The sequence below is a fragment of the Cucurbita maxima genome, unplaced genomic scaffold (assembly GCF_002738345.1).
Source record: "Cucurbita maxima cultivar Rimu unplaced genomic scaffold, Cmax_1.0 Cma_Scf00058, whole genome shotgun sequence".
Classification (NCBI taxonomy): Eukaryota; Viridiplantae; Streptophyta; class Magnoliopsida; order Cucurbitales; family Cucurbitaceae; genus Cucurbita; species Cucurbita maxima.
The window spans coordinates 740,394-765,380 of record NW_019272074.1 but is presented as its reverse complement, the minus strand read 5'-3'; the positions used below and the strand labels follow the sequence as shown (position 1 = coordinate 765,380).

General features: G+C 34.9%; 5 protein-coding genes across 5 annotated transcripts; all 5 read right to left on the bottom strand.

Annotated features, from left to right (window-relative positions):
- Positions 1 to 486: 486 nt before the first annotated feature.
- On the bottom strand, positions 487 to 2,466 carry LOC111471804 (polygalacturonase-like; the record flags this gene model as incomplete). The annotated part of the gene is made up of 4 exons (XM_023117470.1): positions 1,990 to 2,466; positions 1,567 to 1,856; positions 1,067 to 1,295; positions 487 to 735 (listed from the first exon to the last, which is right to left on the bottom strand). Coding segments are annotated over exons 1-4 (1,245 nt in total), but the record flags the coding sequence as incomplete, so codon positions are not given.
- A 3,006-nt stretch (positions 2,467 to 5,472) lies between these two features.
- On the bottom strand, positions 5,473 to 7,497 carry LOC111471803 (polygalacturonase-like). The gene is made up of 4 exons (XM_023117469.1): positions 7,021 to 7,497; positions 6,598 to 6,887; positions 6,098 to 6,326; positions 5,473 to 5,766 (listed from the first exon to the last, which is right to left on the bottom strand). Exons 1-4 carry the CDS (start codon positions 7,495 to 7,497, stop codon positions 5,473 to 5,475), a joined length of 1,290 nt encoding a protein of 429 aa, XP_022973237.1.
- Positions 7,498 to 10,527: 3,030 nt separating this feature from the next.
- Positions 10,528 to 12,552, bottom strand: LOC111471802 (polygalacturonase-like). The gene is made up of 4 exons (XM_023117468.1): positions 12,076 to 12,552; positions 11,653 to 11,942; positions 11,153 to 11,381; positions 10,528 to 10,821 (listed from the first exon to the last, which is right to left on the bottom strand). The coding sequence occupies exons 1-4, from the start codon at positions 12,550 to 12,552 to the stop codon at positions 10,528 to 10,530; spliced, it is 1,290 nt and encodes a 429-aa protein (XP_022973236.1).
- Positions 12,553 to 15,546: 2,994 nt separating this feature from the next.
- On the bottom strand, positions 15,547 to 17,571 carry LOC111471801 (polygalacturonase-like). The gene is made up of 4 exons (XM_023117467.1): positions 17,095 to 17,571; positions 16,672 to 16,961; positions 16,172 to 16,400; positions 15,547 to 15,840 (listed from the first exon to the last, which is right to left on the bottom strand). The coding sequence occupies exons 1-4, from the start codon at positions 17,569 to 17,571 to the stop codon at positions 15,547 to 15,549; spliced, it is 1,290 nt and encodes a 429-aa protein (XP_022973235.1).
- A 2,982-nt stretch (positions 17,572 to 20,553) lies between these two features.
- On the bottom strand, positions 20,554 to 22,578 carry LOC111471800 (polygalacturonase-like). The gene is made up of 4 exons (XM_023117466.1): positions 22,102 to 22,578; positions 21,679 to 21,968; positions 21,179 to 21,407; positions 20,554 to 20,847 (listed from the first exon to the last, which is right to left on the bottom strand). Exons 1-4 carry the CDS (start codon positions 22,576 to 22,578, stop codon positions 20,554 to 20,556), a joined length of 1,290 nt encoding a protein of 429 aa, XP_022973234.1.
- Between the last annotated feature and the right edge of the window lie 2,409 nt (positions 22,579 to 24,987).

Here is a 24,987-nt window from a genome sequence, read left to right as displayed (position 1 = left end):
GTGAGATCCATATAGAGGTTCGCGGTGGCTTTTGGACTGTCCTCCTATGGAAGTTATTTGCACGGGTCAATATTAAGCTGAACTCTTAAAAGGATAAACTACGGTATCTAAAATAATTGGTAGATTTTTTAAGATTGTTAATGATGTGGTTGAGCAAACTAATAGTTACTTAAACCACTACCGGAATAAGAGTTATTCTAGTATAATATTTCACAACTATAGCAATAAGAGTTATTCTAGTATAATATTTCACAACTATAGCAATAAGAGTTATTCTAGTATAATATTTCATTGACATTGTCTCGTCTAGTGGGAACACTTAGACCTACTCCACGACTGCAATTGTTTTAAATCACTAAATACCATACCATAAGAAAATGTTTATTGGGTTTCAGCTTTTGTCAAAGTTGTTCGATTTTTATGGTAGAATTGGTAAATAATTTATAAGCCCTCTAGAGCATTTTTATCATCCTTTAATCTTAGTACCAACACGTTTTGCCAAAAATTAGATTTGTCTGCTAAGCAACCAGAAGGTTCAACCACACCAGAGGTAGTTCCTTCGGCATTTTTACATGAAGCTTTAGCGATGTGATTCTCGTAAGTTAGGTTTATGTCTTTCATGCTTAATCCAGTGCAATGATTTATTGGGCTACAATCAAAATTGATTGCTATTTCAGTGGCGGAAGTTCCCTTGATGTCTTCGTATGTTACTTCGCTGACTTTAACTCCAGAAGCCTGTTAGAATAAAGAAGAACGATCAACGTATGCTACGGAAACTGATAAACAAGAATATCTACAAAACTTTTTTACCGCCTAAAAACTTCATACCATTTTAAGATATGTAAGGGTAATGGAGTCCGCAATTTATTACCCACAAAAGTAATTTAATTTAACAAAGAAATAATACTAATAATTTAGCACCCATTTTAAACCAAACAAATTTCAAACAATTAAAGAGAAAATAAATCAATTATTTATAAAATTAAAATATTGAGTTCTATTCAAATTTAAGGTTAAATACAATTAGAAAAAAATTAACTTGTTTGAGATTTACGAGAAATTATACCTGACCAGGACAGTCTGTCTCATGTGGACAGTAATTTTGATCAATTATGATCGGGTTTTTCACATTATCCATAATGATGTGTTGAAAATAAACTTTTGTAGCAAATCCACGGCTTGGTCTTCCCCAAGACTTAATCCTTACTCCATTCTGAGTCCCGGTGAAAGTAGATAGTGTCAGTGTAACGTTATGCACTCCATCCTCCTCGGCCTTTATCCCCAAGCTCCCAATGCTACAAATACATTCAATAAAATACCAAATTTTTCATGAGGTTTAATTTTCTCACTCTAACCTAGTACATTAAATAACAATTTTGATCCAAAATATTTTTAAAATAATTTAAATCTTTTTTGGCACCCTCAAAATAACTTTAGAATATATTTTTAATCCTTCAAATTTAATTCAACCTTTTGTTTTATCATTTAAAATTTAATGCGACAAATTTGTTTAACCCTTTAAAAAACAATCTCGAAACATGTTCGTCATAATCTATCTCTAGCTACCTGATTCCATGTCCAGGTCCGCATGTAATACTTTCCATCCACAAGTTGGAGGTCCCTGGACTGATTGAGATGCAGTCGTCACCGTTGCTAATGCTCGAATTGAGGATGGTCACATCTGATGATTGTTGCACATGGATGCCATCAGTGTTTGGACTATCGTCTGCAGCCGAGACATTCACTCTTGTCATATGCACGTTTTGACACCCATGCACCACAATGTTGAACTTTTGGCTGTTAATCGAAGATAATCCATTGATGTTCACGTTTTGTGCATCATTTATTTGAAGGCTCTATCGATTCAAAAGAATCAAAAGCAAGAATCAGTATATATTTTAAATTAATCGATTCATTTTCTTTCAACCTTCGGCCGAAGAAAAATTTTCAAATTTTATTTTTTATCAAGCCAACTCAAATTTTGCATACCGTGGCTCCAACGGGGCAACTCTTCCCCGAGTGTTTACAATTCCATAAGGCAGTTCCTTGCCCATCGATAGTACCGCCAGTAATGGAAAGCCCATCTATGTGACTAAACTCAATCCAAGATTTAGTTTTAGCTAAAACTTGAATGTCCGAGGAAGCCACAAGAGTTCCATCGATGAGAACGGTAATAACATTGTTCTTACAAGGCCCATTAAAGCTCACACTTCGAACGTAGAATATACCATCGGGAACGTAAATAGTGGCCGGTGTAGACGAGTCACAAGCCTTAGCCCATGTCATTTGAAGCACAGACGAGGCATCGGTCTTTCCATCGGGCTTGGCACCGAGGCTAATAATATTGAATGTTAATTCAGCAGCCAAGGCATGGTTAAAAAACAGAAGTTGAAGGGAAAGAAAAACATGGAAGGTTACTAGAAGAGCGGAAGAAAACTTGATGACACAAGGGTTGGTGATAAGCATGAGAGAGAGAAAAAGGAAGCAAGTGATAGGAAAATGAAAGGAAGCAAGTGATAGGAAAATGGAAGAGCTGTGGAGTGATATTTGTAGGTTAATGCTTACCCTTCTAACTCTAACTTTAACCCACGCGTCTCAAGTACTATTCTATTCTTGTTCTATTTAACCATTATTGGTTTTATACGGTTTCTTGTTCTATTTAACCATTATTCTTTTTATACGGTTTAACCAATTTTAATTAGGGGTCGCCTAGGTAATTATTGAATTTAAAAAAAGTTTCTTTGTCAATATGATTTACTTAAAAAGGGATGGGGAGATCTTAACTAAAAAAACCCTATTTTTTCCAACCCATTGTTTTCTAAAAGAGATGTTTAATTTTAGTTGTCTGGGTGAACTAAAGAACTATGCAATGTATCAATATCAGTTGCATTGACGGTCTATTGGGCTTCTCAACGTCCTAACTATAATAAGAATAATTTCCTAATACTTTCCCGTGTTTATATTTTTAGATACCGATTCTATATGGATTCTCTAATATAATAAGAATAATAAAATATTCTATAAGATAGTTTCGAGAAGTCACTATCATATATTTTTCTTAGTATTTTTTTTATTTGTAGTTAGTGATGTAGTATAAAGTCGATGACCTTTTATTTGCAAAGATGTCACACAAATTAAGAGAAGCAAAATTGTTGGTCCTATTTGGAACTATCCATTAAATTTACAAATGCATCACACAAAGAAATAACTTACGATTGTTACACTTCTCGAAGTCTCCAAGTCTATCATTGATAGACTATATCAATGATATGCCGTTTTTATATCGATCAACAAATTTTTTTTTATCATTAATACACTTTTTTTACTCTCTCTCACTTATCGGAGTTCTCTTTAAAACTCTTGGGGTAGATAAAAGTACCGAATTGACAACTTTCATCATTTCTATCTTTGTACTATAGAATGATTAATGTTTTCCTTCGGTCTCTATCATAAAGTTGTGCATAGCTCTAGAGTCGACCGTTGTGCTCTTGGCCGATCTATGGTTAACCTAGTCCTCAACGTACGTAAGACCTTGACTCTTTTGTCTCTACCAGTCTTTTTTGGAAAGCAAATAGGTACTTTAGGACCCCCAATGCAGGGTTTTTGACGCTTTGGCTAGGAAGGCATGAAGGTCCACCGTTTGTGGGTATTCAGATTCTCGATACACCACCTTGTAGATGAAGCGGGACGAGGACCATTGATTGTAGTTGTTCTCGCTGTGAAGTCCTTGTCATGGATTTCTACCAATCTTTTTGGAGGATTCAGTCTCCTGCTGCTACTGCTTCAAGTCTCCCATTATTGGGATTTATGCCCTAAAGTTTTATAATTCTTTTATTCGTAATTTTATAATATGGCGGCATGGAAAATCCAAGATGTCAAGCACGAATTCGGAGACTTCGAAAGTAAAAAGACGAATGCGAAAGCGAATAACAATATAAGTAAAGTAGAATAAAATAAAATAAGAAAATGCAGTAAAATTAAAATCTAATTAAGTTAAACAATACCAGGTTAACATAAAATTACAAGACTTTCAATATATTACAAAGGGGAAAATGGATTTGGATACAACTAAAAAATGAAATAGACAAGACTGAAAAAACGGGAAGAAAGACTGAAGTTAAATCACAATTTAGGATCCTCCTTTGGTTAAAATTGAACAAAAACATTAAATAGTTTAAAGGATGGGGTTTAGATCAACCATTAATGGCTAGTTCAGTTGAACCAACCACATGATCATCTTCTACCTTGTGACCATTCCGACATGCGCGTGGGGAAGGCTTAAATAGAACGATATCACCCTCGATCAGCACATTCTAGGCCTCGATTGAAATTGGTTCCTTCACCAAACTTCAAGATATCTTGAACTTGAACATGTCGGTACCAATCTCAGCAATTAACATTAACTAAGAAAAGAGAAATTGAGGCGCAAAATAATGGGGTTAACCAAACTTGCCCCGATCTTCGGTGACTAAAACTTTTTTCCATTTGCACGTTCTAGCCCTCAGTTCACTATGATTTCACCCTCTTTGTTATGAACGCTAAGAGCCCAGAATTATACCTTACTAACAAGAAATGAGGGGAAACTTTTACGATTAATCTCTCTTTTTTTGGGTCTCAAAACCGACATTTGAAATTCAAATTTGATCGATCCATCCATCCACTGTGTTTCAATTCTAAGTCCTTTATGAAAATGTTGCAATCACCATAAAGCTTAAGATCAAGAGTGTGTCAATTTCAATAAAGAGAGTATTTCATGAAGGAAAGGTTCAAGTCTTACTCAATAGTTCATTTCTTCGTTCCTAAGATTGAGCCCATAAGTCCCAAATTCAACTCTAGAGAAGTCTTGTCCAATGCGGAATGATTAAAAAAAGCCCTAAAAATAAAAAGAAAAATATTGGTAGATGGCCACAAAGTCTCGAAGGGAAGTTATTGACAACAAAGTGGGTTTTAAGTTCGCGTTCACTTGCAAATAAATAAGTCTACCCTAGTTTGCGTAAGTACGAACTATTTTCAAAATAGCGAGAAGGAAACATGACAATATATCGTACGGTCTCGATCATTGGTTCATAATGTGAGATCCATATAGAGGTTCGCGGTGGCTTTTGGACTGTCCTCCTATGGAAGTTATTTGCACGGGTCAATATTAAGCTGAACTCTTAAAAGGATAAACTACGGTATCTAAAATAATTGGTAGATTTATTAAGATTGTTAATGATGTGGTTGAGCAAACTAATAGTTACTTAAACCACTACCGGAATAAGAGTTATTCTAGTATAATATTTCACAACTATAGCAATAAGAGTTATTCTAGTATAATATTTCATTGACATTGTCTCGTCTAGTGGGAACACTTAGACCTACTCCACGACTGCAATTGTTTTAAATCACTAAATACATACCATACGAAAATGTTTATTGGGTTTCAGCTTTTGTCAAAGTTGTTCGATTTTTATGGTAGAATTGGTAAATAATTTATAAGCCCTCTAGAGCATTTTTATTATCCTTTAATCTTAGTACCAACACGTTTTGCCAAAAATTAGATTTGTCTGCTAAGCAACCAGAAGGTTCAACCACACCAGAGGTAGTTCCTTCGGCATTTTTACATGAAGCTTTAGCGATGTGATTCTCGTAAGTTAGGTTTATGTCTTTCATGCTTAATCCGGTGCAATGATTTATTGGGCTACAATCAAAATTGATTGCTATTTCAGTGGCGGAAGTTCCCTTGATGTCTTCGTATGTTACTTCGCTGACTTTAACTCCAGAAGCCTGTTAGAATAAAGAAGAACGATCAACGTATGCTACGGAAACTGATAAACAAGAATATCTACAAAACTTTTTTACCGCCTAAAAACTTCATACCATTTTAAGATATGTAAGGGTAATGGAGTCCGCAATTTATTACCCACAAAAGTAATTTAATTTAACAAAGAAATAATACTAATAATTTAGCACCCATTTTAAACCAAACAAATTTCAAACAATTAAAGAGAAAATAAATCAATTATTTATAAAATTAAAATATTGAGTTCTATTCAAATTTAAGGTTAAATACAATTAGAAAAAAATTAACTTGTTTGAGATTTACGAGAAATTATACCTGACCAGGACAGTCTGTCTCATGTGGACAGTAATTTTGATCAATTATGATCGGGTTTTTCACATTATCCATAATGATGTGTTGAAAATAAACTTTTGTAGCAAATCCACGGCTTGGTCTTCCCCAAGACTTAATCCTTACTCCATTCTGAGTCCCGGTGAAAGTAGATAGTGTCAGTGTAACGTTATGCACTCCATCCTCCTCGGCCTTTATCCCCAAGCTCCCAATGCTACAAATACATTCAATAAAATACCAAATTTTTCATGAGGTTTAATTTTCTCACTCTAACCTAGTACATTAAATAACAATTTTGATCCAAAATATTTTTAAAATAATTTAAATCTTTTTTGGCACCCTCAAAATAACTTTAGAATATATTTTTAATCCTTCAAATTTAATTCAACCTTTTGTTTTATCATTTAAAATTTAATGCGACAAATTTGTTTAACCCTTTAAAAAACAATCTCGAAACATGTTCGTCATAATCTATCTCTAGCTACCTGATTCCATGTCCAGGTCCGCATGTAATACTTTCCATCCACAAGTTGGAGGTCCCTGGACTGATTGAGATGCAGTCGTCACCGTTGCTAATGCTCGAATTGAGGATGGTCACATCTGATGATTGTTGCACATGGATGCCATCAGTGTTTGGACTATCGTCTGCAGCCGAGACATTCACTCTTGTCATATGCACGTTTTGACACCCATGCACCACAATGTTGAACTTTTGGCTGTTAATCGAAGATAATCCATTGATGTTCACGTTTTGTGCATCATTTATTTGAAGGCTCTATCGATTCAAAAGAATCAAAAGCAAGAATCAGTATATATTTTAAATTAATCGATTCATTTTCTTTCAACCTTCGGCCGAAGAAAAATTTTCAAATTTTATTTTTTATCAAGCCAACTCAAATTTTGCATACCGTGGCTCCAACGGGGCAACTCTTCCCCGAGTGTTTACAATTCCATAAGGCAGTTCCTTGCCCATCGATAGTACCGCCAGTAATGGAAAGCCCATCTATGTGACTAAACTCAATCCAAGATTTAGTTTTAGCTAAAACTTGAATGTCCGAGGAAGCCACAAGAGTTCCATCGATGAGAACGGTAATAACATTGTTCTTACAAGGCCCATTAAAGCTCACACTTCGAACGTAGAATATACCATCGGGAACGTAAATAGTGGCCGGTGTAGACGAGTCACAAGCCTTAGCCCATGTCATTTGAAGCACAGACGAGGCATCGGTCTTTCCATCGGGCTTGGCACCGAGGCTAATAATATTGAATGTTAATTCAGCAGCCAAGGCATGGTTAAAAAACAGAAGTTGAAGGGAAAGAAAAACATGGAAGGTTACTAGAAGAGCGGAAGAAAACTTGATGACACAAGGGTTGGTGATAAGCATGAGAGAGAGAAAAAGGAAGCAAGTGATAGGAAAATGAAAGGAAGCAAGTGATAGGAAAATGAAAGGAAGCAAGTGATAGGAAAATGGAAGAGCTGTGGAGTGATATTTGTAGGTTAATGCTTACCCTTCTAACTCTAACTTTAACCCACGCGTCTCAAGTACTATTCTATTCTTGTTCTATTTAACCATTATTGGTTTTATACGGTTTCTTGTTCTATTTAACCATTATTCTTTTTATACGGTTTAACCAATTTTAATTAGGGGTCGCCTAGGTAATTATTGAATTTAAAAAAAGTTTCTTTGTCAATATGATTTACTTAAAAAGGGATGGGGAGATCTTAACTAAAAAAACCCTATTTTTTCCAACCCATTGTTTTCTAAAAGAGATGTTTAATTTTAGTTGTCTGGGTGAACTAAAGAACTATGCAATGTATCAATATCAGTTGCATTGACCGTCTATTGGGCTTCTCAACGTCCTAACTATAATAAGAATAATTTCCTAATACTTTCCCGTGTTTATATGTTTAGATACCGATTCTATATGGATTCTCTAATATAATAAGAATAATAAAATATTCTATAAGATAGTTTCGAGAAGTCACTATCATATATTTTTCTTAATATTTTTTTTATTTGTAGTTAGTGATGTAGTATAAAGTCGATGACCTTTTATTTGCAAAGATGTCACACAAATTAAGAGAAGCAAAATTGTTGGTCCTATTTGGAACTATCCATTAAATTTACAAATGCATCACACAAAGAAATAACTTACGATTGTTACACTTCTTGAAGTCTCCAAGTCTATCATTGATAGACTATATCAATGATATGCCGTTTTTATATCGATCAACAAATTTTTTTTTATCATTAATACACTTTTTTTACTCTCTCTCACTTATCGGAGTTCTCTTTAAAACTCTTGGGGTAGATAAAAGTACCGAATTGACAACTTTCATCATTTCTATCTTTGTACTATAGAATGATTAATGTTTTCCTTCGGTCTCTATCATAAAGTTGTGCATAGCTCTAGAGTCGACCGTTGTGCTCTTGGCCGATCTATGGTTAACCTAGTCCTCAACGTACGTAAGACCTTGACTCTTTTGTCTCTACCAGTCTTTTTTGGAAAGCAAATAGGTACTTTAGGACCCCAATGCAGGGTTTTTGACGCTTTGGCTAGGAAGGCATGAAGGTCCACCGTTTGTGGGTATTCAGATTCTCGATACACCACCTTGTAGATGAAGCGGGACGAGGACCATTGATTGTAGTTGTTCTCGCTGTGAAGTCCTTGTCATGGATTTCTACCAATCTTTTTGGAGGATTCAGTCTCCTGCTGCTACTGCTTCAAGTCTCCCATTGTGGGATTTATGCCCTAAAGTTTTATAATTCTTTTATTCGTAATTTTATAATATGGCGGCATGGAAAATCCAAGATGTCAAGCACGAATTCAGAGACTTCGAAAGTAAAAAGACGAATGCGAAAGCGAATAACAATATAAGTAAAGTAGAATAAAATAAAATAAGAAAATGCAGTAAAATTAAAATCTAATTAAGTTAAACAATACCAGGTTAACATAAAATTACAAGACTTTCAATATATTACAAAGGGGAAAATGGATTTGGATACAACTAAAAAATGAAATAGACAAGACTGAAAAAACAGGAAGAAAGACTGAAGTTAAATCACAATTTAGGATACTCCTTTGGTTAAAATTGAACAAAAACATTAAATAGTTTAAAGGATGGGGTTTAGATCAACCATTAATGGCTAGTTCAGTTGAACCAACCACATGATCATCTTCTACCTTGTGACCATTCCGACATGCGCGTGGGGAAGGCTTAAATAGAACGATATCACCCTCGATCAGCACATTCTAGGCCTCGATTGAAATTGGTTCCTTCACCAAACTTCAAGATATCTTGAACTTGAACATGTCGGTACCAATCTCAGCAATTAACATTAACTAAGAAAAGAGAAATTGAGGCGCAAAATCATGGGGTTAACCAAACTTACCCCGATCTTCGGTGACTAAAACTTTTTTCCATTTGCACGTTCTAGCCCTCAGTTCACTATGATTTCACCCTCTTTGTTATGAACGCTAAGAGCCCAGAATTATACCTTACTAACAAGAAATGAGGGGAAACTTTTAGGATTAAACTCTCTTTTTTTGGGTCTCAAAACCGACATTTGAAATTCAAATTTGATCGATCCATCCATCCACTGTGTTTCAATTCTAAGTCCTTTATGAAAATGTTGCAATCACCATAAAGCTTAAGATCAAGAGTTTGTCAATTTCAATAAAGAGAGTATTTCATGAAGGAAAGGTTCAGGTCTTACTCAATAGTTCATTTCTTCGTTCCTAAGATTGAGCCCATAAGTCCCAAATTCAACTCTAGAGAAGTCTTGTCCAATGCGGAATGATTAAAAAAAGCCCTAAAAATAAAAAGAAAAATATTGGTAGATGGCCACAAAGTCTCGAAGGGAAGTTATTGACAACAAAGTGGGTTTTAAGTTCGCGTTCACTTGCAAATAAATAAGTCTACCCTAGTTTGCGTAAGTACGAACTATTTTCAAAATAGCGAGAAGGAAACATGACAATATATCGTACGGTCTCGATCATTGGTTCATAATGTGAGATCCATATAGAGGTTCGCGGTGGCTTTTGGACTGTCCTCCTATGGAAGTTATTTGCACGGGTCAATATTAAGCTGAACTCTTAAAAGGATAAACTACGGTATCTAAAATAATTGGTAGATTTATTAAGATTGTTAATGATGTGGTTGAGCAAACTAATAGTTACTTAAACCACTACCGGAATAAGAGTTATTCTAGTATAATATTTCACAACTATAGCAATAAGAGTTATTCTAGTATAATATTTCATTGACATTGTCTCGTCTAGTGGGAACACTTAGACCTACTCCACGACTGCAATTGTTTTAAATCACTAAATACCATACCATACGAAAATGTTTATTGGGTTTCAGCTTTTGTCAAAGTTGTTCGATTTTTATGGTAGAATTGGTAAATAATTTATAAGCCCTCTAGAGCATTTTTATTATCCTTTAATCTTAGTACCAACACGTTTTGCCAAAAATTAGATTTGTCTGCTAAGCAACCAGAAGGTTCAACCACACCAGAGGTAGTTCCTTCGGCATTTTTACATGAAGCTTTAGCGATGTGATTCTCGTAAGTTAGGTTTATGTCTTTCATGCTTAATCCAGTGCAATGATTTATTGGGCTACAATCAAAATTGATTGCTATTTCAGTGGCGGAAGTTCCCTTGATGTCTTCGTATGTTACTTCGCTGACTTTAACTCCAGAAGCCTGTTAGAATAAAGAAGAACGATCAACGTATGCTACGGAAACTGATAAACAAGAATATCTACAAAACTTTTTTACCGCCTAAAAACTTCATACCATTTTAAGATATGTAAGGGTAATGGAGTCCGCAATTTATTACCCACAAAAGTAATTTAATTTAACAAAGAAATAATACTAATAATTTAGCACCCATTTTAAACCAAACAAATTTCAAACAATTAAAGAGAAAATAAATCAATTATTTATAAAATTAAAATATTGAGTTCTATTCAAATTTAAGGTTAAATACAATTAGAAAAAAATTAACTTGTTTGAGATTTACGAGAAATTATACCTGACCAGGACAGTCTGTCTCATGTGGACAGTAATTTTGATCAATTATGATCGGGTTTTTCACATTATCCATAATGATGTGTTGAAAATAAACTTTTGTAGCAAATCCACGGCTTGGTCTTCCCCAAGACTTAATCCTTACTCCATTCTGAGTCCCGGTGAAAGTAGATAGTGTCAGTGTAACGTTATGCACTCCATCCTCCTCGGCCTTTATCCCCAAGCTCCCAATGCTACAAATACATTCAATAAAATACCAAATTTTTCATGAGGTTTAATTTTCTCACTCTAACCTAGTACATTAAATAACAATTTTGATCCAAAATATTTTTAAAATAATTTAAATCTTTTTTGGCACCCTCAAAATAACTTTAGAATATATTTTTAATCCTTCAAATTTAATTCAACCTTTTGTTTTATCATTTAAAATTTAATGCGACAAATTTGTTTAACCCTTTAAAAAACAATCTCGAAACATGTTCGTCATAATCTATCTCTAGCTACCTGATTCCATGTCCAGGTCCGCATGTAATACTTTCCATCCACAAGTTGGAGGTCCCTGGACTGATTGAGATGCAGTCGTCACCGTTGCTAATGCTCGAATTGAGGATGGTCACATCTGATGATTGTTGCACATGGATGCCATCAGTGTTTGGACTATCGTCTGCAGCCGAGACATTCACTCTTGTCATATGCACGTTTTGACACCCATGCACCACAATGTTGAACTTTTGGCTGTTAATCGAAGATAATCCATTGATGTTCACGTTTTGTGCATCATTTATTTGAAGGCTCTATCGATTCAAAAGAATCAAAAGCAAGAATCAGTATATATTTTAAATTAATCGATTCATTTTCTTTCAACCTTCGGCCGAAGAAAAATTTTCAAATTTTATTTTTTATCAAGCCAACTCAAATTTTGCATACCGTGGCTCCAACGGGGCAACTCTTCCCCGAGTGTTTACAATTCCATAAGGCAGTTCCTTGCCCATCGATAGTACCGCCAGTAATGGAAAGCCCATCTATGTGACTAAACTCAATCCAAGATTTAGTTTTAGCTAAAACTTGAATGTCCGAGGAAGCCACAAGAGTTCCATCGATGAGAACGGTAATAACATTGTTCTTACAAGGCCCATTAAAGCTCACACTTCGAACGTAGAATATACCATCGGGAACGTAAATAGTGGCCGGTGTAGACGAGTCACAAGCCTTAGCCCATGTCATTTGAAGCACAGACGAGGCATCGGTCTTTCCATCGGGCTTGGCACCGAGGCTAATAATATTGAATGTTAATTCAGCAGCCAAGGCATGGTTAAAAAACAGAAGTTGAAGGGAAAGAAAAACATGGAAGGTTACTAGAAGAGCGGAAGAAAACTTGATGACACAAGGGTTGGTGATAAGCATGAGAGAGAGAAAAAGGAAGCAAGTGATAGGAAAATGAAAGGAAGCAAGTGATAGGAAAATGGAAGAGCTGTGGAGTGATATTTGTAGGTTAATGCTTACCCTTCTAACTCTAACTTTAACCCACGCGTCTCAAGTACTATTCTATTCTTGTTCTATTTAACCATTATTGGTTTTATACGGTTTCTTGTTCTATTTAACCATTATTCTTTTTATACGGTTTAACCAATTTTAATTAGGGGTCGCCTAGGTAATTATTGAATTTAAAAAAAGTTTCTTTGTCAATATGATTTACTTAAAAAGGGATGGGGAGATCTTAACTAAAAAAACCCTATTTTTTCCAACCCATTGTTTTCTAAAAGAGATGTTTAATTTTAGTTGTCTGGGTGAACTAAAGAACTATGCAATGTATCAATATCAGTTGCATTGACGGTCTATTGGGCTTTTCAACGTCCTAACTATAATAAGAATAATTTCCTAATACTTTCCCGTGTTTATATTTTTAGATACCGATTCTATATGGATTCTCTAATATAATAAGAATAATAAAATATTCTATAAGATAGTTTCGAGAAGTCACTATCATATATTTTTCTTAGTATTTCTTTTATTTGTAGTTAGTGATGTAGTATAAAGTCGATGACCTTTTATTTGCAAAGATGTCACACAAATTAAGAGAAGCAAAATTGTTGGTCCTATTTGGAACTATCCATTAAATTTACAAATGCATCACACAAAGAAATAACTTACGATTGTTACACTTCTCGAAGTCTCCAAGTCTATCATTGATAGACTATATCAATGATATGCCGTTTTTATATCGATCAACAAATTTTTTTTNTTTTTTTACTCTCTCTCACTTATCGGAGTTCTCTTTAAAACTCTTGGGGCAGATAAAAGTACCGAATTGACAACTTTCATCATTTCTATCTTTGTACTATAGAATGATTAATGTTTTCCTTCGGTCTCTATCATAAAGTTGAGCATAGCTCTAGAGTCGACCGTTGTGCTCTTGGCCGATCTATGGTTAACCTAGTCCTCAACGTACGTAAGACCTTGACTCTTTTGTCTCTACCAGTCTTTTTTGGAAAGCAAATAGGTACTTTAGGACCCCCAATGCAGGGTTTTTGACGCTTTGGCTAGGAAGGCATGAAGGTCCACCGTTTGTGGGTATTCAGATTCTCGATACACCACCTTGTAGATGAAGCGGGACGAGGACCATTGATTGTAGTTGTTCTCGCTGTGAAGTCCTTGTCATGGATTTCTACCAATCTTTTTGGAGGATTCAGTCTCCTGCTGCTACTGCTTCAAGTCTCCCATTGTTGGGATTTATGCCCTAAAGTTTTATAATTCTTTTATTCGTAATTTTATAATATGGCGGCATGGAAAATCCAAGATGTCAAGCACGAATTCGGAGACTTCGAAAGTAAAAAGACGAATGCGAAAGCGAATAACAATATAAGTAAAGTAGAATAAAATAAAATAAGAAAATGCAGTAAAATTAAAATCTAATTAAGTTAAACAATACCAGGTTAACATAAAATTACAAGACTTTAAATATATTACAAAGGGGAAAATGGATTTGGATACAACTAAAAAATGAAATAGACAAGACTGAAAAAACGGGAAGAAAGACTGAAGTTAAATCACAATTTAGGATCCTCCTTTGGTTAAAATTGAACAAAAACATTAAATAGTTTAAAGGATGGGGTTTAGATCAACCATTAATGGCTAGTTCAGTTGAACCAACCACATGATCATCTTCTACCTTGTGACCATTCCGACATGCGCGTGGGGAAGGCTTAAATAGAACGATATCACCCTCGATCAGCACATTCTAGGCCTCGATTGAAATTGGTTCCTTCACCAAACTTCAAGATATCTTGAACTTGAACATGTCGGTACCAATCTCAGCAATTAACATTAACTAAGAAAAGAGAAATTGAGGCGCAAAATCATGGGGTTAACCAAACTTACCCCGATCTTCGGTGACTAAAACTTTTTTCCATTTGCACGTTCTAGCCCTCAGTTCACTATGATTTCACCCTCTTTGTTATGAACGCTAAGAGCCCAGAATTATACCTTACTAACAAGAAATGAGGGGAAACTTTTAGGATTAAACTCTCTTTTTTTGGGTCTCAAAACCGACATTTGAAATTCAAATTTGATCGATCCATCCATCCACTGTGTTTCAATTCTAAGTCCTTTATGAAAATGTTGCAATCACCATAAAGCTTAAGATCAAGAGTTTGTCAATTTCAATAAAGAGAGTATTTCATGAAGGAAAGGTTCAGGTCTTACTCAATAGTTCATTTCTTCGTTCCTAAGATTGAGCCCATAAGTCCCAAATTCAACTCTAGAGAAGTCTTGTCCAATGCGGAATGATTAAAAAAAGCCCTAAAAATAAAAAGAAAAATATTGGTAGATGGCCACAAAGTCTCGAAGGGAAGTTATTGACAACAAAGTGGGTTTTAAGTTCGCGTTCACTTGCAAATAAATAAGTCTACCCTAGTTTGCGTAAGTACGAACTATTTTCAAAATAGCGAGAAGGAAACATGACAATATATCGTACGGTCTCGATCATTGGTTCATAATGTGAGATCCATATAGAGGTTCGCGGTGGCTTTTGGACTGTCCTCCTATGGAAGTTATTTGCACGGGTCAATATTAAGCTGAACTCTTAAAAGGATAAACTACGGTATCTAAAATAATTGGTAGATTTATTAAGATTGTTAATGATGTGGTTGAGCAAACTAATAGTTACTTAAACCACTACCGGAATAAGAGTTATTCTAGTATAATATTTCACAACTATAGCAATAAGAGTTATTCTAGTATAATATTTCATTGACATTGTCTCGTCTAGTGGGAACACTTAGACCTACTCCACGACTGCAATTGTTTTAAATCACTAAATACCATACCATACGAAAATGTTTATTGGGTTTCAGCTTTTGTCAAAGTTGTTCGATTTTTATGGTAGAATTGGTAAATAATTTATAAGCCCTCTAGAGCATTTTTATTATCCTTTAATCTTAGTACCAACACGTTTTGCCAAAAATTAGATTTGTCTGCTAAGCAACCAGAAGGTTCAACCACACCAGAGGTAGTTCCTTCGGCATTTTTACATGAAGCTTTAGCGATGTGATTCTCGTAAGTTAGGTTTATGTCTTTCATGCTTAATCCAGTGCAATGATTTATTGGGCTACAATCAAAATTGATTGCTATTTCAGTGGCGGAAGTTCCCTTGATGTCTTCGTATGTTACTTCGCTGACTTTAACTCCAGAAGCCTGTTAGAATAAAGAAGAACGATCAACGTATGCTACGGAAACTGATAAACAAGAATATCTACAAAACTTTTTTACCGCCTAAAAACTTCATACCATTTTAAGATATGTAAGGGTAATGGAGTCCGCAATTTATTACCCACAAAAGTAATTTAATTTAACAAAGAAATAATACTAATAATTTAGCACCCATTTTAAACCAAACAAATTTCAAACAATTAAAGAGAAAATAAATCAATTATTTATAAAATTAAAATATTGAGTTCTATTCAAATTTAAGGTTAAATACAATTAGAAAAAAATTAACTTGTTTGAGATTTACGAGAAATTATACCTGACCAGGACAGTCTGTCTCATGTGGACAGTAATTTTGATCAATTATGATCGGGTTTTTCACATTATCCATAATGATGTGTTGAAAATAAACTTTTGTAGCAAATCCACGGCTTGGTCTTCCCCAAGACTTAATCCTTACTCCATTCTGAGTCCCGGTGAAAGTAGATAGTGTCAGTGTAACGTTATGCACTCCATCCTCCTCGGCCTTTATCCCCAAGCTCCCAATGCTACAAATACATTCAATAAAATACCAAATTTTTCATGAGGTTTAATTTTCTCACTCTAACCTAGTACATTAAATAACAATTTTGATCCAAAATATTTTTAAAATAATTTAAATCTTTTTTGGCACCCTCAAAATAACTTTAGAATATATTTTTAATCCTTCAAATTTAATTCAACCTTTTGTTTTATCATTTAAAATTTAATGCGACAAATTTGTTTAACCCTTTAAAAAACAATCTCGAAACATGTTCGTCATAATCTATCTCTAGCTACCTGATTCCATGTCCAGGTCCGCATGTAATACTTTCCATCCACAAGTTGGAGGTCCCTGGACTGATTGAGATGCAGTCGTCACCGTTGCTAATGCTCGAATTGAGGATGGTCACATCTGATGATTGTTGCACATGGATGCCATCAGTGTTTGGACTATCGTCTGCAGCCGAGACATTCACTCTTGTCATATGCACGTTTTGACACCCATGCACCACAATGTTGAACTTTTGGCTGTTAATCGAAGATAATCCATTGATGTTCACGTTTTGTGCATCATTTATTTGAAGGCTCTATCGATTCAAAAGAATCAAAAGCAAGAATCAGTATATATTTTAAATTAATCGATTCATTTTCTTTCAACCTTCGGCCGAAGAAAAATTTTCAAATTTTATTTTTTATCAAACCAACTCAAATTTTGCATACCGTGGCTCCAACGGGGCAACTCTTCCCCGAGTGTTTACAATTCCATAAGGCAGTTCCTTGCCCATCGATAGTACCGCCAGTAATGGAAAGCCCATCTATGTGACTAAACTCAATCCAAGATTTAGTTTTAGCTAAAACTTGAATGTCTGAGGAAGCCACAAGAGTTCCATCGATGAGAACGGTAATAACATTGTTCTTACAAGGCCCATTAAAGCTCACACTTCGAACGTAGAATATACCATCGGGAACGTAAACAGTGGCCGGTGTAGACGAGTCACAAGCCTTAGCCCATGTCATTTGAAGCACAGACGAGGCATCGGTCTTTCCATCGGGCTTGGCACCGAGGCTAATAATATTGAATGTTAATTCAGCAGCCAAGGCATGGTTAAAAAACAGAAGTTGAAGGGAAAGAAAAACATGGAAGGTTACTAGAAGAGCGGAAGAAAACTTGATGAGACAAGGGTTGGTGATAAGCATGAGAGAGAGAAAAAGGAAGCAAGTGATAGGAAAATGGAAGAGCTGTGGAGTGATATTTGTAGGTTAATGCTTACCCTTCTAACTCTAACTTTAACCCACGCGTCTCAAGTACTATTCTATTCTTGTTCTATTTAACCATTATTGGTTTTATACGGTTTCTTGTTCTATTTAACCATTATTGTTTTTATACCGTTTAACCAATTTTAATTAGGGGTCGCCTAGGTAATTATTGAATTTAAAAAAAGTTTCTTTGTCAATATGATTTACTTAAAAAGGGATGGGGAGATCTTAACTAAAAAAACCCTATTTTTTCCAACCCATTGTTTTCTAAAAGAGATGTTTAATTTTAGTTGTCTGGGTGAACTAAAGAACTATGCAATGTATCAATATCAGTTGCATTGACGGTCTATTGGGCTTCTCAACGTCCTAACTATAATAAGAATAATTTCCTAATACTTTCCCGTGTTTATATTTTTAGATACCGATTCTATATGGATTCTCTAATATAATAAGAATAATAAAATATTCTATAAGATAGTTTCGAGAAGTCACTATCATATATTTTTCTTAGTATTTTTTTTATTTGTAGTTAGTGATGTAGTATAAAGTCGATGACCTTTTATTTGCAAAGATGTCACACAAATTAAGAGAAGCAAAATTGTTGGTCCTATTTGGAACTATCCATTAAATTTACAAATGCATCACACAAAGAAATAACTTACGATTGTTACACTTCTCGAAGTCTCCAAGTCTATCATTGATAGACTATATCAATGATATGCCGTTTTTATATCGATCAACAAATTTTTTTTTATCATTAATACACTTTTTTTACTCTCTCTCACTTATCGGAGTTCTCTTTAAAACTCTTGGGGTAGATAAAAGTACCGAATTGACAACTTTCATCATTTCTATCTTTGTACTATAGAATGATTAATGTTTTCCTTCGGTCTCTATCATAAAGTTGTGCATAGCTCTAGAGTCGACCGTTGTGCTCTTGGCCGATCTATGGTTAACCTAGTCCTCAACGTACGTAAGACCTTGACTCTTTTGTCTCTACCAGTCTTTTTTGGAAAGCAAATAGGTACTTTAGGACCCCCAATGCAGGGTTTTTGACGCTTTGGCTAGGAAGGCATGAAGGTCCACCGTTTGTGGGTATTCAGATTCTCGATACACCACCTTGTAGATGAAGCGGGACGAGGACCATTGATTGTAGTTGTTCTCGCTGTGAAGTCCTTGTCATGGATTTCTACCAATCTTTTTGGAGGATTCAGTCTCCTGCTGCTACTGCTTCAAGTCTCCCATTGTTGGGATTTATGCCCTAAAGTTTTATAATTCTTTTATTCGTAATTTTATAATATGGCGGCATGGAAAATCCAAGATGTCAAGCACGAATTCGGAGACTTCGAAAGTAAAAAGACGAATGCGAAAGCGAATAACAATATAAGTAAAGTAGAATAAAATAAAATAAGAAAATGCAGTAAAATTAAAATCTAATTAAGTTAAACAATACCAGGTTAACATAAAATTACAAGACTTTAAATATATTACAAAGGGGAAAATGGATTTGGATACAACTAAAAAATGAAATAGACAAGACTGAAAAAACGGGAAGAAAGACTGAAGTTAAATCACAATTTAGGATCCTCCTTTGGTTAAAATTGAACAAAAACATTAAATAGTTTAAAGGATGGGGTTTAGATCAACCATTAATGGCTAGTTCAGTTGAACCAACCACATGATCATCTTCTACCTTGTGACCATTCCGACATGCGCGTGGGGAAGGCTTAAATAGAACGATATCACCCTCGATCAGCACATTCTAGGCCTCGATTGAAATTGGTTCCTTCACCAAACTTCAAGATATCTTGAACTTGAACATGTCGGTACCAATCTCAGCAATTAACATTAACTAAGAAAAGAGAAATTGAGGCGCAAAATCATGGGGTTAACCAAACTTACCCCGATCTTCGGTGACTAAAACTTTTTTCCATTTGCACGTTCTAGCCCTCAGTTCACTATGATTTCACCCTCTTTGTTATGAACGCTAAGAGCCCAGAATTATACCTTACTAACAAGAAATGAGGGGAAACTTTTAGGATTAAACTCTCTTTTTTTGGGTCTCAAAACCGACATTTGAAATTCAAATTTGATCGATCCATCCATCCACTGTGTTTCAATTCTAAGTCCTTTATGAAAATGTTGCAATCACCATAAAGCTTAAGATCAAGAGTTTGTCAATTTCAATAAAGAGAGTATTTCATGAAGGAAAGGTTCAGGTCTTACTCAATAGTTCATTTCTTCGTTCCTAAGATTGAGCCCATAAGTCCCAAATTCAACTCTAGAGAAGTCTTGTCCAATGCGGAATGATTAAAAAAAGCCCTAAAAATAAAAAGAAAAATATTGGTAGATGGCCACAAAGTCTCGAAGGGAAGTTATTGACAACAAAGTGGGTTTTAAGTTCGCGTTCACTTGCAAATAAATAAGTCTACCCTAGTTTGCGTAAGTACGAACTATTTTCAAAATAGCGAGAAGGAAACATGACAATATATCGTACGGTCTCGATCATTGGTTCATAATGTGAGATCCATATAGAGGTTCGCGGTGGCTTTTGGACTGTCCTCCTATGGAAGTTATTTGCACGGGTCAATATTAAGCTGAACTCTTAAAAGGATAAACTACGGTATCTAAAATAATTGGTAGATTTATTAAGATTGTTAATGATGTGGTTGAGCAAACTAATAGTTACTTAAACCACTACCGGAATAAGAGTTATTCTAGTATAATATTTCACAACTATAGCAATAAGAGTTATTCTAGTATAATATTTCATTGACATTGTCTCGTCTAGTGGGAACACTTAGACCTACTCCACGACTGCAATTGTTTTAAATCACTAAATACCATACCATACGAAAATGTTTATTGGGTTTCAGCTTTTGTCAAAGTTGTTCGATTTTTATGGTAGAATTGGTAAATAATTTATAAGCCCTCTAGAGCATTTTTATTATCCTTTAATCTTAGTACCAACACGTTTTGCCAAAAATTAGATTTGTCTGCTAAGCAACCAGAAGGTTCAACCACACCAGAGGTAGTTCCTTCGGCATTTTTACATGAAGCTTTAGCGATGTGATTCTCGTAAGTTAGGTTTATGTCTTTCATGCTTAATCCAGTGCAATGATTTATTGGGCTACAATCAAAATTGATTGCTATTTCAGTGGCGGAAGTTCCCTTGATGTCTTCGTATGTTACTTCGCTGACTTTAACTCCAGAAGCCTGTTAGAATAAAGAAGAACGATCAACGTATGCTACGGAAACTGATAAACAAGAATATCTACAAAACTTTTTTACCGCCTAAAAACTTCATACCATTTTAAGATATGTAAGGGTAATGGAGTCCGCAATTTATTACCCACAAAAGTAATTTAATTTAACAAAGAAATAATACTAATAATTTAGCACCCATTTTAAACCAAACAAATTTCAAACAATTAAAGAGAAAATAAATCAATTATTTATAAAATTAAAATATTGAGTTCTATTCAAATTTAAGGTTAAATACAATTAGAAAAAAATTAACTTGTTTGAGATTTACGAGAAATTATACCTGACCAGGACAGTCTGTCTCATGTGGACAGTAATTTTGATCAATTATGATCGGGTTTTTCACATTATCCATAATGATGTGTTGAAAATAAACTTTTGTAGCAAATCCACGGCTTGGTCTTCCCCAAGACTTAATCCTTACTCCATTCTGAGTCCCGGTGAAAGTAGATAGTGTCAGTGTAACGTTATGCACTCCATCCTCCTCGGCCTTTATCCCCAAGCTCCCAATGCTACAAATACATTCAATAAAATACCAAATTTTTCATGAGGTTTAATTTTCTCACTCTAACCTAGTACATTAAATAACAATTTTGATCCAAAATATTTTTAAAATAATTTAAATCTTTTTTGGCACCCTCAAAATAACTTTAGAATATATTTTTAATCCTTCAAATTTAATTCAACCTTTTGTTTTATCATTTAAAATTTAATGCGACAAATTTGTTTAACCCTTTAAAAAACAATCTCGAAACATGTTCGTCATAATCTATCTCTAGCTACCTGATTCCATGTCCAGGTCCGCATGTAATACTTTCCATCCACAAGTTGGAGGTCCCTGGACTGATTGAGATGCAGTCGTCACCGTTGCTAATGCTCGAATTGAGGATGGTCACATCTGATGATTGTTGCACATGGATGCCATCAGTGTTTGGACTATCGTCTGCAGCCGAGACATTCACTCTTGTCATATGCACGTTTTGACACCCATGCACCACAATGTTGAACTTTTGGCTGTTAATCGAAGATAATCCATTGATGTTCACGTTTTGTGCATCATTTATTTGAAGGCTCTATCGATTCAAAAGAATCAAAAGCAAGAATCAGTATATATTTTAAATTAATCGATTCATTTTCTTTCAACCTTCGGCCGAAGAAAAATTTTCAAATTTTATTTTTTATCAAGCCAACTCAAATTTTGCATACCGTGGCTCCAACGGGGCAACTCTTCCCCGAGTGTTTACAATTCCATAAGGCAGTTCCTTGCCCATCGATAGTACCGCCAGTAATGGAAAGCCCATCTATGTGACTAAACTCAATCCAAGATTTAGTTTTAGCTAAAACTTGAATGTCCGAGGAAGCCACAAGAGTTCCATCGATGAGAACGGTAATAACATTGTTCTTACAAGGCCCATTAAAGCTCACACTTCGAACGTAGAATATACCATCGGGAACGTAAATAGTGGCCGGTGTAGACGAGTCACAAGCCTTAGCCCATGTCATTTGAAGCACAGACGAGGCATCGGTCTTTCCATCGGGCTTGGCACCGAGGCTAATAATATTGAATGTTAATTCAGCAGCCAAGGCATGGTTAAAAAACAGAAGTTGAAGGGAAAGAAAAACATGGAAGGTTACTAGAAGAGCGGAAGAAAACTTGATGACACAAGGGTTGGTGATAAGCATGAGAGAGAGAAAAAGGAAGCAAGTGATAGGAAAATGAAAGGAAGCAAGTGATAGGAAAATGGAAGAGCTGTGGAGTGATATTTGTAGGTTAATGCTTACCCTTCTAACTCTAACTTTAACCCACGCGTCTCAAGTACTATTCTATTCTTGTTCTATTTAACCATTATTGGTTTTATACGGTTTCTTGTTCTATTTAACCATTATTCTTTTTATACGGTTTAACCAATTTTAATTAGGGGTCGCCTAGGTAATTATTGAATTTAAAAAAAGTTTCTTTGTCAATATGATTTACTTAAAAAGGGATGGGGAGATCTTAACTAAAAAAACCCTATTTTTTCCAACCCATTGTTTTCTAAAAGAGATGTTTAATTTTAGTTGTCTGGGTGAACTAAAGAACTATGCAATGTATCAATATCAGTTGCATTGACGGTCTATTGGGCTTCTCAACGTCCTAACTATAATAAGAATAATTTCCTAATACTTTCCCGTGTTTATATTTTTAGATACCGATTCTATATGGATTCTCTAATATAATAAGAATAATAAAATATTCTATAAGATAGTTTCGAGAAGTCACTATCATATATTTTTCTTAGTATTTTTTTTATTTGTAGTTAGTGATGTAGTATAAAGTCGATGACCTTTTATTTGCAAAGATGTCACACAAATTAAGAGAAGCAAAATTGTTGGTCCTATTTGGAACTATCCATTAAATTTACAAATGCATCACACAAAGAAATAACTTACGATTGTTACACTTCTCGAAGTCTCCAAGTCTATCATTGATAGACTATATCAATGATATGCCGTTTTTATATCGATCAACAAATTTTTTTTTATCATTAATACACTTTTTTTACTCTCTCTCACTTATCGGAGTTCTCTTTAAAACTCTTGGGGTAGATAAAAGTACCGAATTGACAACTTTCATCATTTCTATCTTTGTACTATAGAATGATTAATGTTTTCCTTCGGTCTCTATCATAAAGTTGTGCATAGCTCTAGAGTCGACCGTTGTGCTCTTGGCCGATCTATGGTTAACCTAGTCCTCAACGTACGTAAGACCTTGACTCTTTTGTCTCTACCAGTCTTTTTTGGAAAGCAAATAGGTACTTTAGGACCCCCAATGCAGGGTTTTTGACGCTTTGGCTAGGAAGGCATGAAGGTCCACCGTTTGTGGGTATTCAGATTCTCGATACACCACCTTGTAGATGAAGCGGGACGAGGACCATTGATTGTAGTTGTTCTCGCTGTGAAGTCCTTGTCATGGATTTCTACCAATCTTTTTGGAGGATTCAGTCTCCTGCTGCTACTGCTTCAAGTCTCCCATTGTTGGGATTTATGCCCTAAAGTTTTATAATTCTTTTATTCGTAATTTTATAATATGGCGGCATGGAAAATCCAAGATGTCAAGCACGAATTCGGAGACTTCGAAAGTAAAAAGACGAATGCGAAAGCGAATAACAATATAAGTAAAGTAGAATAAAATAAAATAAGAAAATGCAGTAAAATTAAAATCTAATTAAGTTAAACAATACCAGGTTAACATAAAATTACAAGACTTTAAATATATTACAAAGGGGAAAATGGATTTGGATACAACTAAAAAATGAAATAGACAAGACTGAAAAAACGGGAAGAAAGACTGAAGTTAAATCACAATTTAGGATCCTCCTTTGGTTAAAATTGAACAAAAACATTAAATAGTTTAAAGGATGGGGTTTAGATCAACCATTAATGGCTAGTTCAGTTGAACCAACCACATGATCATCTTCTACCTTGTGACCATTCCGACATGCGCGTGGGGAAGGCTTAAATAGAACGATATCACCCTCGATCAGCACATTCTAGGCCTCGATTGAAATTGGTTCCTTCACCAAACTTCAAGATATCTTGAACTTGAACATGTCGGTACCAATCTCAGCAATTAACATTAACTAAGAAAAGAGAAATTGAGGCGCAAAATCATGGGGTTAACCAAACTTACCCCGATCTTCGGTGACTAAAACTTTTTTCCATTTGCACGTTCTAGCCCTCAGTTCACTATGATTTCACCCTCTTTGTTATGAACGCTAAGAGCCCAGAATTATACCTTACTAACAAGAAATGAGGGGAAACTTTTACGATTAAACTCTCTTTTTTTGGGTCTCAAAACCGACATTTGAAATTCAAATTTGATCGATCCATCCATCCACTGTGTTTCAATTCTAAGTCCTTTATGAAAATGTTGCAATCACCATAAAGCTTAAGATCAAGAGTTTGTCAATTTCAATAAAGAGAGTATTTCATGAAGGAAAGGTTCAGGTCTTACTCAATAGTTCATTTCTTCGTTCCTAAGATTGAGCCCATAAGTCCCAAATTCAACTCTAGAGAAGTCTTGTCCAATGCGGAATGATTAAAAAAAGCCCT

What these genes read in the sequence shown, in the direction of transcription:
- LOC111471800 (XM_023117466.1), bottom strand. Translation starts at nt 22,578, where the DNA reads ATGCTTATCACCAACCCTTGTGTCATCAAGTTTTCTTCCGCTCTTCTA. An exon ending in GTTGCCCCGTTGGAGCCACG is followed by an intron (nt 21,969 to 22,101) that starts GTATGCAAAATT and finishes TTGAATCGATAG; the next exon opens with AGCCTTCAAATAAATGATGC. An exon ending in AGACAGACTGTCCTGGTCAG is followed by an intron (nt 20,848 to 21,178) that starts GTATAATTTCTC and finishes TTATTCTAACAG; the next exon opens with GCTTCTGGAGTTAAAGTCAG.
- LOC111471801 (XM_023117467.1), bottom strand. Translation starts at nt 17,571, where the DNA reads ATGCTTATCACCAACCCTTGTCTCATCAAGTTTTCTTCCGCTCTTCTA. An exon ending in GTTGCCCCGTTGGAGCCACG is followed by an intron (nt 16,962 to 17,094) that starts GTATGCAAAATT and finishes TTGAATCGATAG; the next exon opens with AGCCTTCAAATAAATGATGC. An exon ending in GGACCTGGACATGGAATCAG is followed by an intron (nt 16,401 to 16,671) that starts GTAGCTAGAGAT and finishes ATGTATTTGTAG; the next exon opens with CATTGGGAGCTTGGGGATAA.
- LOC111471802 (XM_023117468.1), bottom strand. Translation starts at nt 12,552, where the DNA reads ATGCTTATCACCAACCCTTGTGTCATCAAGTTTTCTTCCGCTCTTCTA. An exon ending in GGACCTGGACATGGAATCAG is followed by an intron (nt 11,382 to 11,652) that starts GTAGCTAGAGAT and finishes ATGTATTTGTAG; the next exon opens with CATTGGGAGCTTGGGGATAA. An exon ending in AGACAGACTGTCCTGGTCAG is followed by an intron (nt 10,822 to 11,152) that starts GTATAATTTCTC and finishes TTATTCTAACAG; the next exon opens with GCTTCTGGAGTTAAAGTCAG.
- LOC111471803 (XM_023117469.1), bottom strand. Translation starts at nt 7,497, where the DNA reads ATGCTTATCACCAACCCTTGTGTCATCAAGTTTTCTTCCGCTCTTCTA. An exon ending in GTTGCCCCGTTGGAGCCACG is followed by an intron (nt 6,888 to 7,020) that starts GTATGCAAAATT and finishes TTGAATCGATAG; the next exon opens with AGCCTTCAAATAAATGATGC. An exon ending in AGACAGACTGTCCTGGTCAG is followed by an intron (nt 5,767 to 6,097) that starts GTATAATTTCTC and finishes TTATTCTAACAG; the next exon opens with GCTTCTGGAGTTAAAGTCAG.